Source organism: Tupaia chinensis, unplaced genomic scaffold (assembly GCF_000334495.1).
Source record: "Tupaia chinensis unplaced genomic scaffold, TupChi_1.0 Scaffold000678_1, whole genome shotgun sequence".
NCBI classification, from domain to species: Eukaryota; Metazoa; Chordata; class Mammalia; order Scandentia; family Tupaiidae; genus Tupaia; species Tupaia belangeri.
The window spans coordinates 1,172,246-1,190,440 of record NW_006160202.1 but is presented as its reverse complement, the minus strand read 5'-3'; the positions used below and the strand labels follow the sequence as shown (position 1 = coordinate 1,190,440).

The following is an 18,195-nucleotide window of genomic DNA, read 5'->3' as shown; positions in this document are numbered from 1 at the left end:
TTGGGATAGGGTCTTTATAAAAGAACCCAGAGACTTAACTAACTCCTTTCACCATGAGGGAGCACAACAGAAGCTGCCATCAATGAGACATAAAATCTGTCTTTATCTTGGACTTCTCAGCCTCCAGGACTGTGAGAAATAAATTTCTGTTTATTATAGGCTATCCAGTTTATGGTACTTTGTTATAATAGCCTGAATGGACAACATGAGGACCAGAAATTAAGATTGACAGTGATGACTGTCAAGCACACTCATGACAAGCAAGGAAAGGCCAAGGCCTGACTAATTCGGCTGATAAATGAGTCATTTTTACATTCAGTTTATTAATTACATATGAATGAAAAGAAGAAAAATTCAAAGGTACTAGCTCCCTGAATCTCTCACACCAAAAAGGATGACCATGAAACTGAAAGGGTCAGAAGACTGAAACGCTGTTGTGGGGTGCCCTGTTGGTGAGGAGACCATTCTAGACTGCAGCTGTCTCATTACATTCTGCGGTTATATCCTAAAGCGCATGTGGCAGAAAACCTCATGTTCCATCAGAACCTGAGAGTTAATAAGGGGAGCGTTTCATGACAGCATCTCCAGGGATACAAAGAGGAGAGAGAAATGACCAGCGGTCCTAATAAGACTCTCATCTTCTTGGACCAAAAGACATCCTACCAAGTTCCAAATTGGCTGTGGTTCAAGACTTCTCTCACTCTCTTTTCAAAAAGGATTGTATTTGACCAGAGAGAGACAGAAGAGAGAAAGGGAAAGTGAGAAAGCAAGCCCTCAGGTCCAGAACTCGGACTGCAATTGGCCATGTGGGAGCCTAGTGCCCTAACCACCACATCACTTGCCAGACCCAAGACTTCTCTGGCATGGCCTCTGTAGATACTGCAAGGCCTCCAGAATCCTATGACAGGATGAATCACCTACACTGACATGACAATTGGAGAGTGACTATATAGCCAGAAGTAGGCACAGTGACGTTAGAGGAGCTATAAAAATGAAGACAGTGGAAACAAGTTAGAGAAGAAAGGAACTATGAATTGACATGAATGATAATATTTGAATTTCTTTGTCTTATGGAGATACCTACCTCCTCTTAACCCAGTTCTCCTCTCCCCCTTTCTTTCTTACCTAGTACGTAGTTATACTGTGATTCACTGCAGTGGATCAGGTATTGTGTGTGTGTGTGTGTGTGTGTCTTATATAGAGAGATGACAGAGACCTGGGAAATTCAACATTTTCACAAGTTATAAAGAAACTTTTCTTAATTTAGAAATCATATGAAGCTGTTCTCCCTCAGGTCTCCCTGGACTCCCCATTCTTCCCCAGCAACCTCCTAAATGCCCTCTTTACCTCCTTGTTCCTCAGGGTGTATATGAGAGGGTTCAGTGAAGGAGTGCCCACTGCATAGAAGAGACCAAAGAACTTGCCCCTCTCTTGGAAATAGGGATTTCTGGGCTGGAGGTAGACAGCAATGACCGAGCTATAGAAGAGGGTGACCACAAGGAGATGGGAGGAGCATGTTCCAAAAACTTTCCTCTGTGCTGTGGCAGAGTTTATCCTCAGCACCGCCCGAGCAATGGCACCATAAGAGACAAGGATAAGACTGAGGGGCACTACCAAGATGAGGACACTGGCCACAGCCATCTGGATCTCATTGTACGTAGTGTCTTCACAGGAGAGTCTAATGAGAGCCGGGACCTCACAGACAAAATCATCCACCTGCCGGTGGGGGCAGAAGGGTAGGTGGAGGGTGGGTGGTGTCTGGACTGTTGATTGAGCCAGACCCATAACCCAGGCCACAGACACCAGCTGCCAGCACAGGCGGGGGTGGATGATGGTGGCATAGTGGAGGGGCTGGCACACCGCCACATAGCGGTCAAAGGCCATCACTGCCAGGAGGATGCACTCAGTGGTCCCTAGGGACATAAAGATGAAGAGCTGGATGGAGCAGCCCACGAAGCTGATGGTCTTAGGACCCCAAAGGTTGACCAGCATCTGGGGGACACAACTTGTGGTAAAGCAGAGGTCCAAGAAGGAGAGGTTTGAGAGGAAAAAGTACATCGGAGAGTGGAGCCTGGGGTCCATCACGGAGAGGAGGATGATGAGTGTGTTGCCTGCCAGGGTGAGGAGGTAGGACACCAAGACACCCACGAAGAGAATCCTTTCCAGCCCTGGGTGTTCAGAGAAGCCCAGAAGGAGGAAGCCCTCTGGGGAGCTTTGGTTGAACATGATCTGTTCCTGTTCAGACATGGAGGAAATGAGATTGTCAGACTAGTGCGATTCAATGTGTCTTGTAAAAAGTCACTCTGGGTGCTTGTCAGGTCACATGAGGTAGACATTTCTCTTCTGCCACTTCTCACCTGCGTCCCTTTCTCAGGCTTATTACTAACCAGCAGCTCCTTCTATTTTCCTGTTCTTCTAGGTCAATCATTATGTATTACATTCACATGTAATATATGGATTAAGGAATTAGTTTTCACTAATCCAATGATACATTACTGAGCACATTTTTTTTATTTTGAGGGATTTTTGCTATAGGGCACATACCCTCACCAGAGAGACAGAGAAAAGGCGAAAGAAAGCGAGAAACCAACCCCGGGGGGATGGCCACATCACATTTCCTTCTCCTTGATTCTCCTCTCGGGATTTTGGGCATGCATGCACATGCACCTGGAATGAGTTTTTTTTTTTTTTAACAGGCCATTTTAATGTTTTTGTACAATTTAATAAATAATCTTTTGATGAGTACAGACATGGAAGACCAAGCTATATTCAGAAACATCAGTCATCATGGTTTTCCAGATTGGTGTATCATCTTCAAAAATTACAAGGAGTTATTTGTACTCAACTGCTATCAAACCAGTAAAACAGCATTTATGCATCCATCATTTTCAGGATTGTTGGTAACTTGGGCATATTTCCCCCAAATAACCTTGCCTCCTTGTGTCATGAGGCCCAACTCACTCACATTCACCTCAGTGACAGTACCTTTGGTGATAACACCCAGAGTTGTGTATACTGGGGATGAGGGTTTCTTCTTTACACTGAGTATTGGCAGGCAAAAGCTGGCTTTCAGTTCAGGATGTGTTACATGGGCCTTCTTGAAATGTAAGCCCATTGGACTAATGAATCTTTCATATTTAGGTGGTTTTCTAGTAAAGCCTCTCTAACAAAGTAGACTTCTGTAACCATCCTCTTCCATGCCTTCTTCTTTCTCTTTCCTGTTCAAATAACTTTTAATACTTTTGTTTCTCCATGGGCTCAAACTTTGGGTAGAGGGACTTCCCATTTTCCCGCTTTCTTTTCTGTTTTTGTTTAATCATATTAGAAAGTACTTTAGCTCAGGACTGTCCTTCTTTGTCCAACAGATAGGCAGGTACAGCTCCTTGTGGAGTCTTTTCATCATTCTTCTGTTTGGTTTCCTCTTTTCATGCATCTTGATGGTCTTTTTCATTTGTATTTTCTCAGCATGGTGCTGTTTATGATAGAGCTTAGCCTTCAGACCAATCATCTTTTTTGCCTTCTTTGAATGTTCATGAGCCTCCCGACTTTCCTTCTTTCTCTTTTTCTCATGATAATCCAAATGGTATCCCTAGCATTTACGATGTAATTAAATATATTCATTTTGTGGCATAGTGATGGCCTCAGAGTCACTGGGAGCAGCCTCCCGGACATAAAGAAGTCGTCAACTTTCAGATCACAGAGACCAACCCACCTGGCATGAGTTTTAAGCTTCTGGGCCTGGGACTCGACTACATGGTAGTGCAGCAACATGAGCATTATGCCATCTGCTAGTCCAAGCATCTATTTTTTATTAATTAATTAAATTTTATTTATTATTATTATTTTTGAATTTGCTATAGAGCACATGTACTCACCAGAGACAGAGAGAGGGAATGTGAGATAGCAAGCCACCAGATCTGGGACTTAAGCAACAGTTGGCCATATGGGAGTGCAACACTTTATCCACTACATCACCTGCTGGCCCAACATCTATTTTATTTTAAATACTGGGGTTGTTCTGAATATTCTATATGCACATTTAAGAATAATTAGTAGAGGTTGGCAGGTGGTATTGGTGGTTAATGGTGCTGGACTCCCACATGGCCTACTGCAATTTGAGTTCTGGGACTGGGAGCTAATTTTCTCACTTTCTCTCTCTCTCACTCTGTCCCTCTCTGGTCAAAATAAAATAAGTAAATAAAGTTATAAAATATTTCTTTTTAAAAAAGAATAATTAGTAAAGAAGTTCTTTTAATAGAATTTCCCTATCATACATACATATTTATTTCTTTTCTGGGGCCTAAATTTCCTAGAATGATTCATGTTTTATCACTGTACTCTTGTTTGTAGGGGAGTGAATCAGAGACAGAGTGTATAAAATTAAGGAAGAAGCTTCTTTTTGCGTGAGGTGATTCCATTCATAGAAAGATTAATTAGGCTATTATTGTCTCTTCTTCTAAAATAAATTATGGTTTCTTAAACTAAATATAAGAGTTTTGCCTACAAATAAAAAGGCCTAACTTCAGTTTAACATTATATGTGCAGTAGCAAAATAAGAAAATGCTGCTATTGTCTTCTTCTGGGACATCGAAGTTAAAAAAAAAGAAGATACAACATTTTCTCTTTTCTCTTTTAGATAAGATGACATCAATAGCAAAATATATTGAGTTGAAATGATAATTTGTTTAATATTTTCTTAATTCTATTCATTATTTGAGACATAAAAAATTTTATATAGGGGACAGCAGGTGGTGTGGTGGTTAAGGTTCTGGACTCCCACCCAGTCAACTGCGATTTGAGTCCCGAACCTGATAGCTTACTTTCTCTCTCTCTGTCTCTCATCTCTCTATGGTAAGCTAACATGTCCTACGGCAAATTAATAACAACAAATAAAATTAAATAAACATTTTATATAAAACATAAACCTACAGAAATTTTTCTTTTTTATAACTAGCTTTAAAGAATTATTTGAGACCAGCAGTTAGCATAATTTATTATTATTATTTTTTAATTTGACCAGGCGGGGGTGTGTGGGGGGGAGTGAGAAAACAAGCTGCCAAGTCCAGGACTTGAACCATGGTCAGCCACATGAGAGTCCAGCACCTTAACCACCATGCAACCTGCTGGCTCCCAGAAAAATTTCAAAAGTAGTCCAAAGAACTCTTGCATACTCTTCATCTATATTAATAAATGAGTAATATTTGTCACTTTCTTTTTTATAGTGATTTTTGCTATAGGGCACATGTGCTCACCAAGAGACAGAGAGACAAAATGCAAGAAATCACCCCCTGGGGGAACAGTCACTCTGTAGTCCCTTCTCCTCCATTTTCCTCTCAGGATTTTGGGCACACATGCACACACACCCAGCATAAGTTTCAAGCTGCCGGGTCCAGGACTTGAACCGCTGTTGGTCATGTGGGAGTCCAAATGACATAACCATTTGCTGGTCCCAATATTTGCCACTTCCTATCATTTCATCTTTCTTTTTTTATATTCAGTTGTATTTATTCTGATAGTGGAGAGTGTGTTGCATATATAATGTTTCTTCACTTCTTTCTGTTTTTAAGAAAGAGAAAATTCTTTGATGTAACACACTATGTCTACTAAATACAAGAAGTATAGCATTGATAAAATATTATTTACTCTATAAGCTGTACTGATTTTGCCAATAATGTCCCATGGAAGGAAGTCAGATTACATACGTCTGACCTTGGCCCCATTAACAGCCTTTCCTTAGTCAGTAAATCAATAGGCCTTAAGGTATAGGCTGATGGGTTCAGGCCTCACCATGAGAAGTTGCGGCTGGAAAAGTATGGGCTTATGCAGGCAATAAACACTGAGGAAAACCAAAGAAATTATCAAGACCCCCAAATTAAAGGCAAATAAATTAAGGATCAAGTGTGGGCAAGAGAAGGTTATCTGCACAGTGAAAGAGGAACCTAGTGGATGAATCAAGAAAAGTCTTCTGGAGGAGGTGACCTTGTTGTGAAAGACTGTCCGGGGACACAGAAGGTGAGCACAAAGATGGGAGTGCGATGTAGCAGCTACCCTGGCATTGAAGAGGCAGAAACTGAGGGTCTTCTGAGCACAGACAATCTGAGAAAGGCTGAATAGGGGATGAGGTAGCAAGCAAATTGGTGGTCTCATTGGCAAAAGCTAACCTGGGAGTTCATGGAATGGCACAATCACTTTCCAATCATGGGGTCTTCATTTTGTGTAAAAATTACATGTCAGCCCAACTATCATCTTTTTTTAGACAGAATCTCACTTCACAATCATCTTGCCTCAACTTCCCATGTGAGAAGGTGCAAGCCACCACACATAGGTCTTTTTTTTTTTTTTAAAGAGATATTTGCTATGGGACACATGCTTGCCAGAGAGACAGAGAAGAGAGAGAGAGAGAGAGAGAGAGAGAGAGAGAGAGACTGAAAGTGACAAATCACCCCCAGAGGAATGGCAATGCTGCAATCAATCTCTTCTCCTCCATTCTCCTCTTGGGATTTTGGGCATGAATGCACATGTACCCAGTGTGAGTTTTAAGCCACGAGCTTCACGACTTGAACTGCAGTTGACTACGTGGGAGTCTAGGGATGTAACCTAGATGGCATGATCTGCTGGTTCCCCCAGCTCTTTTTAAAACAGGATCTTGGTCTGTTGCCCAGGTTAGCCTCAGCCTTGCAGACTGCTAGGACTACTGGCTTTCCGACTGGACTAGGAATGAAAGCCAGGCCTCCCATGTGGACCTGGCCTGCTGAGCAGGGCATCTAACAGGCACACCACCATGTCTGGGCCCTCGTCTCCCTTTCTGTCAACTTTCTCTTTGTTTATTTCATTAGGCAGAGACACAGAGAAAGAGGCAGAGATAAAGATAGGCATTCCCAATAGGGTTTTCATGCCACCATCCAGACCAGCTCCACCCAGTATCACTTGCAAATGTGCACCCAGTGCATACAGGGAGACCTTGGGAAGCAAACCGAGAACCTTTTCATGTGGTTTCAGCATCACTAAGTGTTGGGTTACCTCTGTGCTACCACAGTGGGCCAAGACTTCTTTGTTGTTCTACAGGCCTTCCTTCACCAGTTCTTTTTTATTTTTTTTTTTTTTTTTTTTTTTTTTTTTTTGAGAGTTTTTTTTTTTTTTTTTTTCCTATAGGGCACATGTGCTCACCAAAGAGACAGGGACACAGAAAGCAAGAAATCATCCCCCAGGAGGGATGGCCACACCACAATCCCTTCTCCTCTATTTTCCTCTTAGGAACATGAGCACGCACGCACACACGTCCAGTGTGTTTTAAGCTGCAGGGTCTGGAACTAGAATCATGGTCAGCTATGTGGGAGTCCAGCAACATAACCATTATTCCATGTGCTGATCCCCCTTCACCATTTCTTTTCCTCTTGAGGATCAGATTTGTTCCCTTTCAAAAATTCTTAATTATTCAAACAAAAGAACACATATATTTATGTGTGTATGTGTATTTATATAACCCATATATATATATATACATATATATATTTATAGAATCATAAGATAAGCACTTCATGTTTCTACCCAGCCCCCCTAATTTAAGAGCAGGATAAATGTTACCAGTATCTTAGAAGCCTTCTGTGTATCCCTCCCCCTGGGGGGTGATTTCTCGCTTTCTGTCTCTATGTCTCTCTCTGTCTGTCTGGCGAGCGCACGCGCCCTATAGCGAAAACCTCTCCAAAAAAAAAAAAAACTTAATTATTCAAACAAAAGAACACAAATATTTATGTGTGTATGTGTATGTATATAATCCATATATACATACATATATATATATTTATAGAATCATAAGATAAGCACTTCATGTTTCTACCCAGCCCCCCTAATTTAAGAGCAGGATAAATGTTACCAGTATCTTAGAAGCCTTCTGTGTATCCCTCCTCTATTCCATCTTCTTCATTCCCTTCTGAAGAAGTACATGCCATTCTGATTATTTCTAATACATCACTCCTTTTTTAACTTTATTCTATCTAATCTTTGTTATCCCAGAAATTACACACCATGTTTTATAAACTATAGCATTTCTCACATTCCTACTCCCTTAGCAACTTGCCTTATTCTTATATATATTTTTTTTTTCCCCGAATCTCTTCAGTTTATGTTTTTGATTTTTTTATTTTCATTTTTTGGTGTCCTTTTAAATTTAATTTTATAATTTCTTATTTATACTTGTAGATTTTTGTGGGGTATCATACGGATTTTCAGTGTGTGCATGCAGTGTATGTTAATCAAATCAAAGATAATGTATTTGTCATTTTCTACAAAGAACTCATCTTGATGTGTACTGTTAATTTTTGCTCTATTAGTTTTTCTTTATTTCTTGATTTTTTGTTTTCTATCTTTTTTTTCTTTTTAGAGAGGTTTTTGCTATAGGGCGTGGGCACTCATCAGAGAGACAGAAAGTAAATCAACCTCCAGGTGGAATGATCATGTCACAGTCCTTTCTCTTCCATTCTCCTCCCAGGATTTTGGGCACACACACACACACACATACCCACATGCCTGCATGCGCCTGTTGTGTTTTAAGCCGCTGGGTCAGGGACTCAAATCATGGACGACTATATGGGAGTCTAGAAACATAACTGTTATGTCATCTGCTGGTCCCTGTAGTTTTTTGTCTTTAAAAAGATGTCTTTTTCTTATCTTCTCTCTCCTGGTCCTTTTCTCTGACACCAACAAAAGGCAAACACTACTTTTCCTACTGACCATTACTTCCACACATACAGCATTCATTCATTTATTTTTGTTATTAGTTCCCAAAGAGCCAGTCATCTACTCACTGCTACAAGGTATGAGACACAAATTCTATTCTCTAATTTGATCATGGTAAATGTCTGTTGCTTTAACAGTTACTGTCTGTCAAGTGCTTTCTAAATACTAGATGTTGTGCTGAATAATTTCCTGGAATAGTTGGTTCTCGAAATGACTCTTCAAGTAAATTAATAGTATCCCTGCTTTGTAGAAGAATAAACAGTCTCAGGGACCAGCAGTTGGCTTAATGGCTATGTCACTGGACTCCCACGTAGTTGGCCACTGTTTGAGTATCAGACCCAGTGGCTTAAACTCACACCAGGCGTATGTGCGTGCATGCGCAGGATCCCGAGAGGAGAATGGAAGAGAAGGGATTGTGGCATGGTGGTATGGCCATCCCCACTGGGGGGTGATTTCTCGTTTTCTGTCTCTTTTTCTGGTGAGCGCACGTGCCCTATAGCAAAAACCTCTCCAAAAAAAAAAAAAAAAAAAAAGGAATAAACAGTCTCAGAGAGGTTAGTAACTCGCCCAAGGTTACCTAGTCATTAGGTTCAAGGGCCAGGAATCTAGATCCTATTTGATGCCAAATGGTACTGAGGACAGCTGGAAGTCAGTGCGCTGTAGGATAATAAACTTGTAACTTACCTGCGACAAAGGCAGAATCTCCTGATCTCACTGCCAGAGCTTCCTCATGACAAGGAGCTTCTGGACTGGGTAGAGCCACCACTTAACTCTCACAAGGAGAGCTGAAAGCAGACTGTGGAGAGATGTTATACCTTTGAAATGGATTACAGCTTAGATTTCAGATGAGAGTACCAATCGCTAGTGCTTACTTCACATCCATTGTTCCTTACGGCATCTTCAAGAGCTTGGTATTACTATTATCTTTTTCACATAGAGAATGAATGCACACAGAGGAGAAGTAATTTGTTTTGGAAAGTGTAGTTAGTGAGCACCAGAGCTGAGAGCTGAATCCAAGGTTAGGCTATGTTCTAACCACATCCCACCCTCACTCTGCCTGGTGCCTGGGCTGGAGGAAGCGCTTTGCCAACGGTCTCTTTTCTTTAGTCCAGTAAGTTAATCGTTAAAGAGAGGCAGGGTGAGATGATGGAGGGAAGCATCCCAGGACTCCCATTCCCTAGGGAGAAACAGCTTATTAATCTTGCCAAGACTTGGGGCCCCATGGCTCACAGACAATTCATTAGCCACTGCCACTAATGGCTAAGGAGGAATGGGCGAGCTCAGGGGACTGCCAGCAGTGGTGCTCCTCGTGGTAGGTGAAAAGGTCAGCCTGTGTCCCTCTGTGCTGCTGGGAGAGTGTGACAGTTGTATTTTCTCTTTGCCCCACCTCCTGAGTGTCTTATTTTTTCAGTCTTTCCTTTCAAGCCTCTAATGAGCTTAATACCTTTTCTTTGATTGATTTGCTTTTAACGGAAGTTTAATTTACATAATCAATGCACATATTTTAATGTACAGTTTGCTGAATTTTGACAAATGTATACATCCAGGCAACCATCACTCTTGTAAAGATATAGGACATTTATATTACTCCAGAAAATTCCTCAAGCCTATACAATAGTTCTTCTCACTCCAAGCTCGAGGCAACAACTGATCTGATTTTTATTGTTTTAGACTGTTTTGCTTGATTTAGAATGTCACATGAAAGACTCACTCAGTATGGACTCTTTGTTTGAAAAGAATTATTTCTGGACCAGCAGATGGTGTAATGGTTACATTGCTGGACTCCTACGTAGTCAACTGTGATTTGAGTCCCGGACCTGGTGGCTTAAAACTTATGTTGGGTTGGGCATGTGTGTGTGAGTGCCCAAGATCCCAAGAGCAGAATGGAGGAAAAGGGATTGCAGTGTGGCCATCCATCCTGGAGGGTGGTTTCTTGTTTTCTGTCTCTCTGGCGAGTACATATGCCCTTTAGCAAAAATCTCTCTCTAAAAAAATGTATTTAATTACAAATTTATTATTATTATTATCTAACTTATTACAGGACAAGTGCCCTCACCAGAGAGAAATAAGGAAAGTGAGAAAGCAAGCTGCCAGGGCCCTGGTTTTGAACCATAGTTGGCCATGTGGGAGTCCGGTACCTTAACCGCCATGCCACCTGCTGGCTCCTTAACCGCCAAGCCACCTGCTGGTGCTTTGCTTTTTTCTTTTTAATTCTCTGCATAGATTTCTGAGATTCATCCATGTTTTGTGCATCAAGAGTTCATTCCTTTTTTGATTGAGTAATATTCTATTGTTTAAAAATATTACAATTTTTTCATCCATTTACCTGTTGATGGACATTTAAGTCTGTGGTTGTTTTAAAATATGTTTCCCAATTCGTTGGTATTTGTCTTTTCACAAGATAGAGCACTTCCCTAACTTTGAGTGTGCTCTGTACTGATAGACGTGCTTTTCTTTTTTTTTTTCTATTTTTAAAAATTTCTTATTTTTTAATTAATTAATTTACATTCATTCACTGAGCATTGTCACAGCATACAAAATGTAATTTCCCACCCAGAATATGCTGCATAGTAGCTTAATCATACATATTATCATCAATAATTTTCCGTATATGTATATGTATATATATATATATATTTTTTTTTCCCCCCTATTTCTCACCCTCTGCCATTTCCCACACTCCTCCCACACTATCTCAGGAGTCTACAGTTGTTTTCTATTCTTTCCCCTCCCCCATTTTATTGATTTACAACATTTCTTAAATGATCTAACTACTTTCAATAGCAAGCTCTGCTGATATATACATACCTATGAATACATGTCTGACTTAAGGCATAAAACTCTGAGTAGAATGAATATACTATAAGGTAGCACCTAGCTGATGCTATATAGTTTACTACAGACATTAATTATGTATATTTTACAATATTTTTTAATTTCAAGAAAAGCAGATTTAAGTTTAATAAATGAAAGAAATGCTAAGGAAATATGCTTAAAACTTAAAGCCAGGAAACAGGTTGGGATTCTGTTCAAATAGTAGGTACATGAACCTATTGGTAGCTCAAGACAAGACAAAAATCCTCAAAACCGGAAAACAAAGCCTAGGAAAAAATCAACAATGTTTTAGTCAAAAGTCAAAAAATTCTATTTCACCAGTTCAGTCTTATGTACTTTATCTTTTGTTGTGATTCAATTTTCCCAATTAAATTCTGGGATATAATATTCAATTCCAGACTTGTCCCCATGATTAGGCTGGCCATTTTTTTAGTTTTTGAAGTCTTATTTTTGTGTGACTATATTTAATTTTCCTGGTATAGCACTCCCTGCAGAATTTCTTGGAGATCTGGTCTGGTGTTGGTAAAGTCTTTCAGGTTTTGTGTATCTGTTCTTGTCTTTTCTTCCCATATGAAGGATAATCTTGCCAGGTATAGTATCTGTGGTTGCAATTGCTTTTCCCTTAACACTTTGAATATATTTTCCCATTCTTTCCTCGCTCACAGTTTCCGATGAAAGGTCTGCTGTTAGTCTGATGGAATATCCTTTGTAGGTAACTTGATGTTTCTCTCTTGCCAATCTTAGTATCTTGCCTTTGTCTGTGGCTTTGGTCAATCTGGCTATAATCTGCCTTGGAGAAGATCTTCTTGGGTTGATTTTATTTGGGGTCCTTTGTATTTCTTGGGACTGGATCTTTGAATGCCTCTCTAGGTTTGGAAAGTTTTCTTGCAGGATTTCATGGAATAGATTGTCAATGCCCTTTTCGGGTCTCTTTGCCTTCTGAGATACCAATTATCTGGATATTTGGACATTTGATGGTGTCTGGTATTTCTTGTATAGTATTCTCATTTTTTGGGGCCATTTTCTCAGTCTTTGTGGTGGATTTTTTCTAGGCTAGCAATTCTATTTTCTGCATCTGAGATTCTATTTTCTGTATGATCTAGTCTGCTTTTAATACTGTCAAGGGATGTTTTGACTTCCCGTATTATGGTCTCCATCTCTAACAGGTCCATTTGATTCTTTTTTAATGTGCGTAATTCCTCTTTTAGATCTTGCAAGAATTTCCTCATCTCTTGAAGCTTGTCAGCTCCTTTCCCCTGCAACTTTGTCAGTTCATTGTCTCTCTTCTCTTCAAACTCTGTGAGCTTTGTCAACCATGAAAATTCTAAATTCTTTTTCAGAAATTTCCATGGATTTCATCATACTATCTAAGGATGAAGAGGAGTTATTTTTCCTTGGAGGAGTGGTATTTTCTTTGTTTGTTTCTTTTTTTTTTTTCATATTTCTTGGGACCCTGCAGTGATTTCTAGTCATCTGATGGATGGTGCATTTCTCCTAATTATTGAAGTTCAGTCTGAGTGTTCAGAGGCGTGTGGGAGGAGGTGATCTGCAATCTCTCTTCCATTCCATTCTCACTCTTTGTGCATCAGAATCAGTGGGAATAGAGGAATATTCAGATCCTAACTGTATTCAAATGTTTGGATCCTATTCACTTGGACCTGTCTAGACACTTAGTGAGTAGAGGCTGAGAAGCCAATGAGAAAGATAAAGAAAAAGAAAAGAATTAGAGAAAAGGAAAGAAGATATAAAATAATAAGAAAAAAGGATAATAAAAACTATAGATTTTAATATTAAAATACAAAAATTGAAAACTGTGCAGCATGCCACGCAAAAGCACTATTTCACAGCTGCAGTTCAGGATCCATGAGGAGATGGGTCTGAGTTTGTGCCCTTCCTAAACAGAAGGAGAGAGGCTCCTATTAACACAATAAAGGTGCTTGAAAGCACAGAAAATTCTATACCTAAAAAAAAATTTAAAAATTAAAAGACTCAGGGAGACACAGAGAGACAGAGAGAAATGGAGACAAAGAGACAGGTAACACTACCCACTAGAAATAAGTGAGGAAGAAGTCTCAGCAGAAAGTCTTCACTTTAAATCTCTGAAAGCACTAGTTCACAGCTGAAGTTCAGGATCCATGTGGAGAGACACACTTGTCACAAGGAGACTGTGGCAGAAATGAGGGTGTGTGACATCTAGCACTAGGTCATTAGTGGCATTGTAACTTCCTCCTGTCTTTTGTTTTGGACTGTTCAGTATGGGGTAAGCTTTTTTTTTTTTTTGTATTACATATTCTTTATTTGATAGTATACATACACCACAGTAAAATGTCTTTCAGTAAGTAAAAGGCAGTGTTTTGGATACAGGGAATTCTAATTAAGTTAGTAGAGTTATGACCAAATATATAGACATCATCTTTAACTTTTGCCTTAACAGGTTAATAAACACAAATTAAAAAGAGTCTGCCTAGTTTTGAGAAGTGAAGGGATTTCGCCAGCATTTATATATTCATATAACCAGTTATATATAAGCCTAAATAAAACCAATCTCCAGTAGGCTTTCAGATGACATTCACCATCTTTGTAGAAATACGAGCATTACTAATGAATTACCAATTATATCTTTAGAATGGGCAAATAGTGATAGCACTTACTGAACTAAAATTACTATCAAAATAAAAAAAAAACAATATTAATTTAACCACAAGCCAGTCTTACTTAAATTAGGATTGTCCAACAAAAATATCCTGTCAGCCATGATCTGAGTTCTGGTGGAGGAGGTCAATTAAAATATGGTACACATAAAAAAGGTGAGACATTTCTGTTTTGTCATAAATAAGGCAGTGGCCACCTATTACTCATTAACAGCTTTTTAAAGATAAGCTATCAACTCTGCTCTTTCTGACTTCTTTTTAATGCCAGAGAAGATCAGTTTATCTTCTCCCCAGGTAATGCCTTTGTTCTTGTTGGCATCTGTGTAAGAGAATCCAGGGGCCTGACCTGTCTTCTGCCCAAATAGACCATGGAGATTTGGGCCAGTCTTGTGCTTGCCTCCCTTTTCCATGGTGTGGCACTGGGCATACTTCTGAACAAAAATCTTCTTGCCTTTCTCAACATTACCCATTTTTAATTCTCTCTTTTGTCACTTGGGAATATAGAGTAACCACTGAGAAGCCAGACAACCCGCTCTCTAAGTCTAGAGTAAGCTATCTAAGCAGTGGATGGAGAGGTACACACGGGGAAGCATAAGATTCCCTTATGTTATACTGGTATATTCTGTGAGCTGGTGTGTCTCGTGAGCTGATCTTCTAGATTTCTCCAAATCTTCTGAAGTCAGCTGATGTCTGATGGCAGCTTCTGGAGATTCTGTCTCTCACCAGCTATCTTAGTTGTATCTGAATTCCTGACCCACAGAAACTGTGAGGTAATAGATACTTGTATTTGAGGCCACGAAGTTTTAGGGTAGTTTATTATGCAGTAATAGATAACTGTTGTGGTTTCCAGTTTTTGCTGTTCTGAATAAATACATGATAAACATTCATGTAGAAGTCTCCTATATATTTTTTCATTTCTCTTTGATAAATATCTATAAGTGGAATTTCTGGGTCATGCAGTAGCCATTCTATTGGTGTGAAGTGATATCTAATTATTGGTTTTATAATTGATATATATATATATTTAACTAATTATTTATTATCATTATTTTTCAATTTTAATCAGAGAGAGAGAGAGAGAGAGAGAGAGAGCGAGAGCAAGAGAGCGAGAGCAAGTTGCCAGATCCGGGACTCGAACCGTGGTCGACCATTGTGTGTGCCCAGAGCCTTTAAACATCATGCAACCTGCCAGGCCCTTATTTATATTTTTTAACTTAAAATATTTCATTGCATGCATTTAAGGTATATGACATTTTTATATAAACACATATAGTTAAATAGGTATTAGAGTCAAGCCAGTTAACATATCAACTCACATACTTACTTCTTTATTGTGGGAGGAGCACCTAAAATTTATTCTCTCAGCAAATTTCCTGTTTGTGATATAATACTATCAACCGTAGTCCTAATGCCATACATTAGATCGCTTGTACATGCCCCTCTGTAGTTTTGCAGGTAGGTCAGAGATCTTATCTAATTTTTCTGCAGCTATCTGTGGGAGAACAGCAAAAATCTATCACTTATGAAACTGTATGGATAAGGACCAGCAGTTGGTGTAATGGCTATGTCGCTGGACTCCCATGTAGTTGACCACGAATCGAGTCCTGGACACGGTGGCTTAAACTCATGCTGGGTGTGTATGTGTGCCCATGATCCTGGGAGGAGAATGGAGGAGAAGGGATTGCGGCGTGGCCATCCCCCCTGGGGGGTGCTTTCTCGCTTTCTGTGTTTCTGTCTCTGTGTTTCTGGTGAGCACTCGTGCCCTTTAGCTAAAACCTCTAAAAAAAAAAAAAAAACTGTATGAATAAACAATTTCTGATAAGTCCCTTTAAGAACTTTGGTTCTATTGTAACAAATGGGCCACAGTAATGATAATAATGTTAATAATAGGGAAAACTGTGTGTTGGGGGAAGATAATTCAGAATTCTCCTTATTTTCAATTTTTCTGCAGATATAAAACTAAATACATATTTAAATAAAGTTTTAATTACTGCAAAAGCAAAAAAATTCTGGTTTAGTGGGAAGGAAATGGCCAGGGCTGGCGTGCTGTGAAAACCAGGTGCAGACACTGGTCAGAGAATGTTAGGTTTGCCTGCTGCTTGCAAACAACAGTGGGCCTCCTGAGTGAGTGTCATCTCTTGTCCCAGACTCCAACCACCAAGGACCGTGTGACGCTCCTCCCATTTCTCTGATCTAGCCCCTGTGAGAACGATCTTAAAGAGGACATTGCTTCGTGCCCCTTATCTTATCCTAGTTGGCTGACGCAGTTACCCTTTTGAACGTCTGAAAATGATGAACAAGCTTGTTTCTTTATCTGTGTACAAACAAATAGGAGCAGAAAGTTCACCTGAGGAAGTCGCATCTCTGGTGGCTTCTCCCTCTCGCTCTTGACTCAGCAGTTTGTGTCTTGAGTACTTTTGTCTGTGCATTTCAGGTGACTGCCTGCTGGGGAAGAGTCAAAAATGGTGACCAAGAGTCACAGCTATCTCATTCCAGCGTTTTCCCATCCCATTCTCTTTTTTTTTTCTTTTTTTGAGAGGTTTTTAGCTATAGGGTATGTGCACTTGCCAGAAAAAGAGAGAGAGACAGAGAGACAGAAAGCGAGAAATCACCCCCCAGGGGGATGGCCACGCCGCAATCCCTTCTCCTCCATTCTCCTCTCGGAATCTTGGGCGCATGTGCAAGTTTAAGCCACTGGGTCCAGGACTTAAACTGTAGTAAGACTTATTTATTTATTTATTTCAATTTGACCAGAGAGGGACAGCGAGAGAGAAAGCAAGTTGCCAGGTCCGGGACTTGGGTCAGCCATGTGGGAGTCCAGCACCCCTAATCATCATGCCATCAGCCAGCCCCCTTAACTGAGTTTTATAAACAAATGTCTTTGGGGACCAGCAGTTGTCGTAATGGCTATGTTGCTGGACTCCCATGTAGTTGACCACTGTTCGAGTCCTGAATCCGATGGCTTAAACTCATGCTGAGTGCGTGTGCATAAGTGCCATGATCCCGAGAGGAGAAGGGATTGTGGCATGGCCATCCCCCCCGAGGAGTGATTTCTCACTTTCTGTGTCTCTGTCTGTGTCTTTCTGGAGAGCTAAAACCTCTAAAAAAAAACCCCCCAAAACTGTATGGATAAACAATTTCTGATATGCCCCTTTAAGAACTTTGGTTCTATTGTAACAAGTGGACCACAGTGATGAGAGGTGTTAATAATAGGGAAAACTGTGTTGGGAGAAGGTAATTTCAGAATTCTCTTTACTTTCAAATTTTCTACAGATGTAAAACTAAATACAAATTTATGTATTTATTTATTTTTATTTTTGCCTGGCAATAAATACTTTAATTTTTCTTGTTTCATTTTTATGATGACAATTTAATTTCAAGTTTATTTCCTTTGTTTGTTTTAATACACAGCTAAACCACAAACAGGTACAACCAAGACATTTCACCTCACATTTACACACTCCTGTCGGATCCTCCTCCAATTTGCTGCGGGGTGGGGGGAAGACTTTCTTAGGTAGCACCGTGGAGGGACGGGTAGGAGAGTTAAGGAAGAGGACAGGCTCCCGTACCTGTCTCCGTTCACATTTACCTGGGACCAGGCGGGGCAGGAGACCCCAGGTCATGCTCCTGAGCCCTGCCCCCTGGCTGAAGGTGAACTGTGAAAGAATCCGTCCCTCCCACTCCAGCCATCACAGTCCGGGTGAGAACAGCAGCCTGATCTTGGATCCCTGGGCTGTTTGCCATGCCCGCTCCCACACACGCCCGCCGGTGCCTTTCTTTGAGGCTGGGGGGTGGCGGCGGCTGCAGCAGGGGTCCTGGCGTTGGCTCACACTCCAATTCATGGCTGCGTCTTCACAGGAAGGACACCAGGACACCGGGTGGTCTGACACGCACAAGGCCTTGACAGCAGGTCTGGAACTTCCAGCCCAGCAGAATCAGGCGGGGGTGGGGTGGTGGTGGGGTGGTGGGGGTG

The 18,195-nt window shown here is 40.5% G+C and overlaps 1 protein-coding gene across 1 annotated transcript; it reads right to left on the bottom strand.

Annotated features, from left to right (window-relative positions):
- Positions 1 to 1,290: 1,290 nt before the first annotated feature.
- LOC102498420 (olfactory receptor 2H2) lies at positions 1,291 to 5,090 on the bottom strand. The gene is made up of 2 exons (XM_006160304.2): positions 5,070 to 5,090; positions 1,291 to 2,235 (listed from the first exon to the last, which is right to left on the bottom strand). Exons 1-2 carry the CDS (start codon positions 5,088 to 5,090, stop codon positions 1,291 to 1,293), a joined length of 966 nt encoding a protein of 321 aa, XP_006160366.2.
- Between the last annotated feature and the right edge of the window lie 13,105 nt (positions 5,091 to 18,195).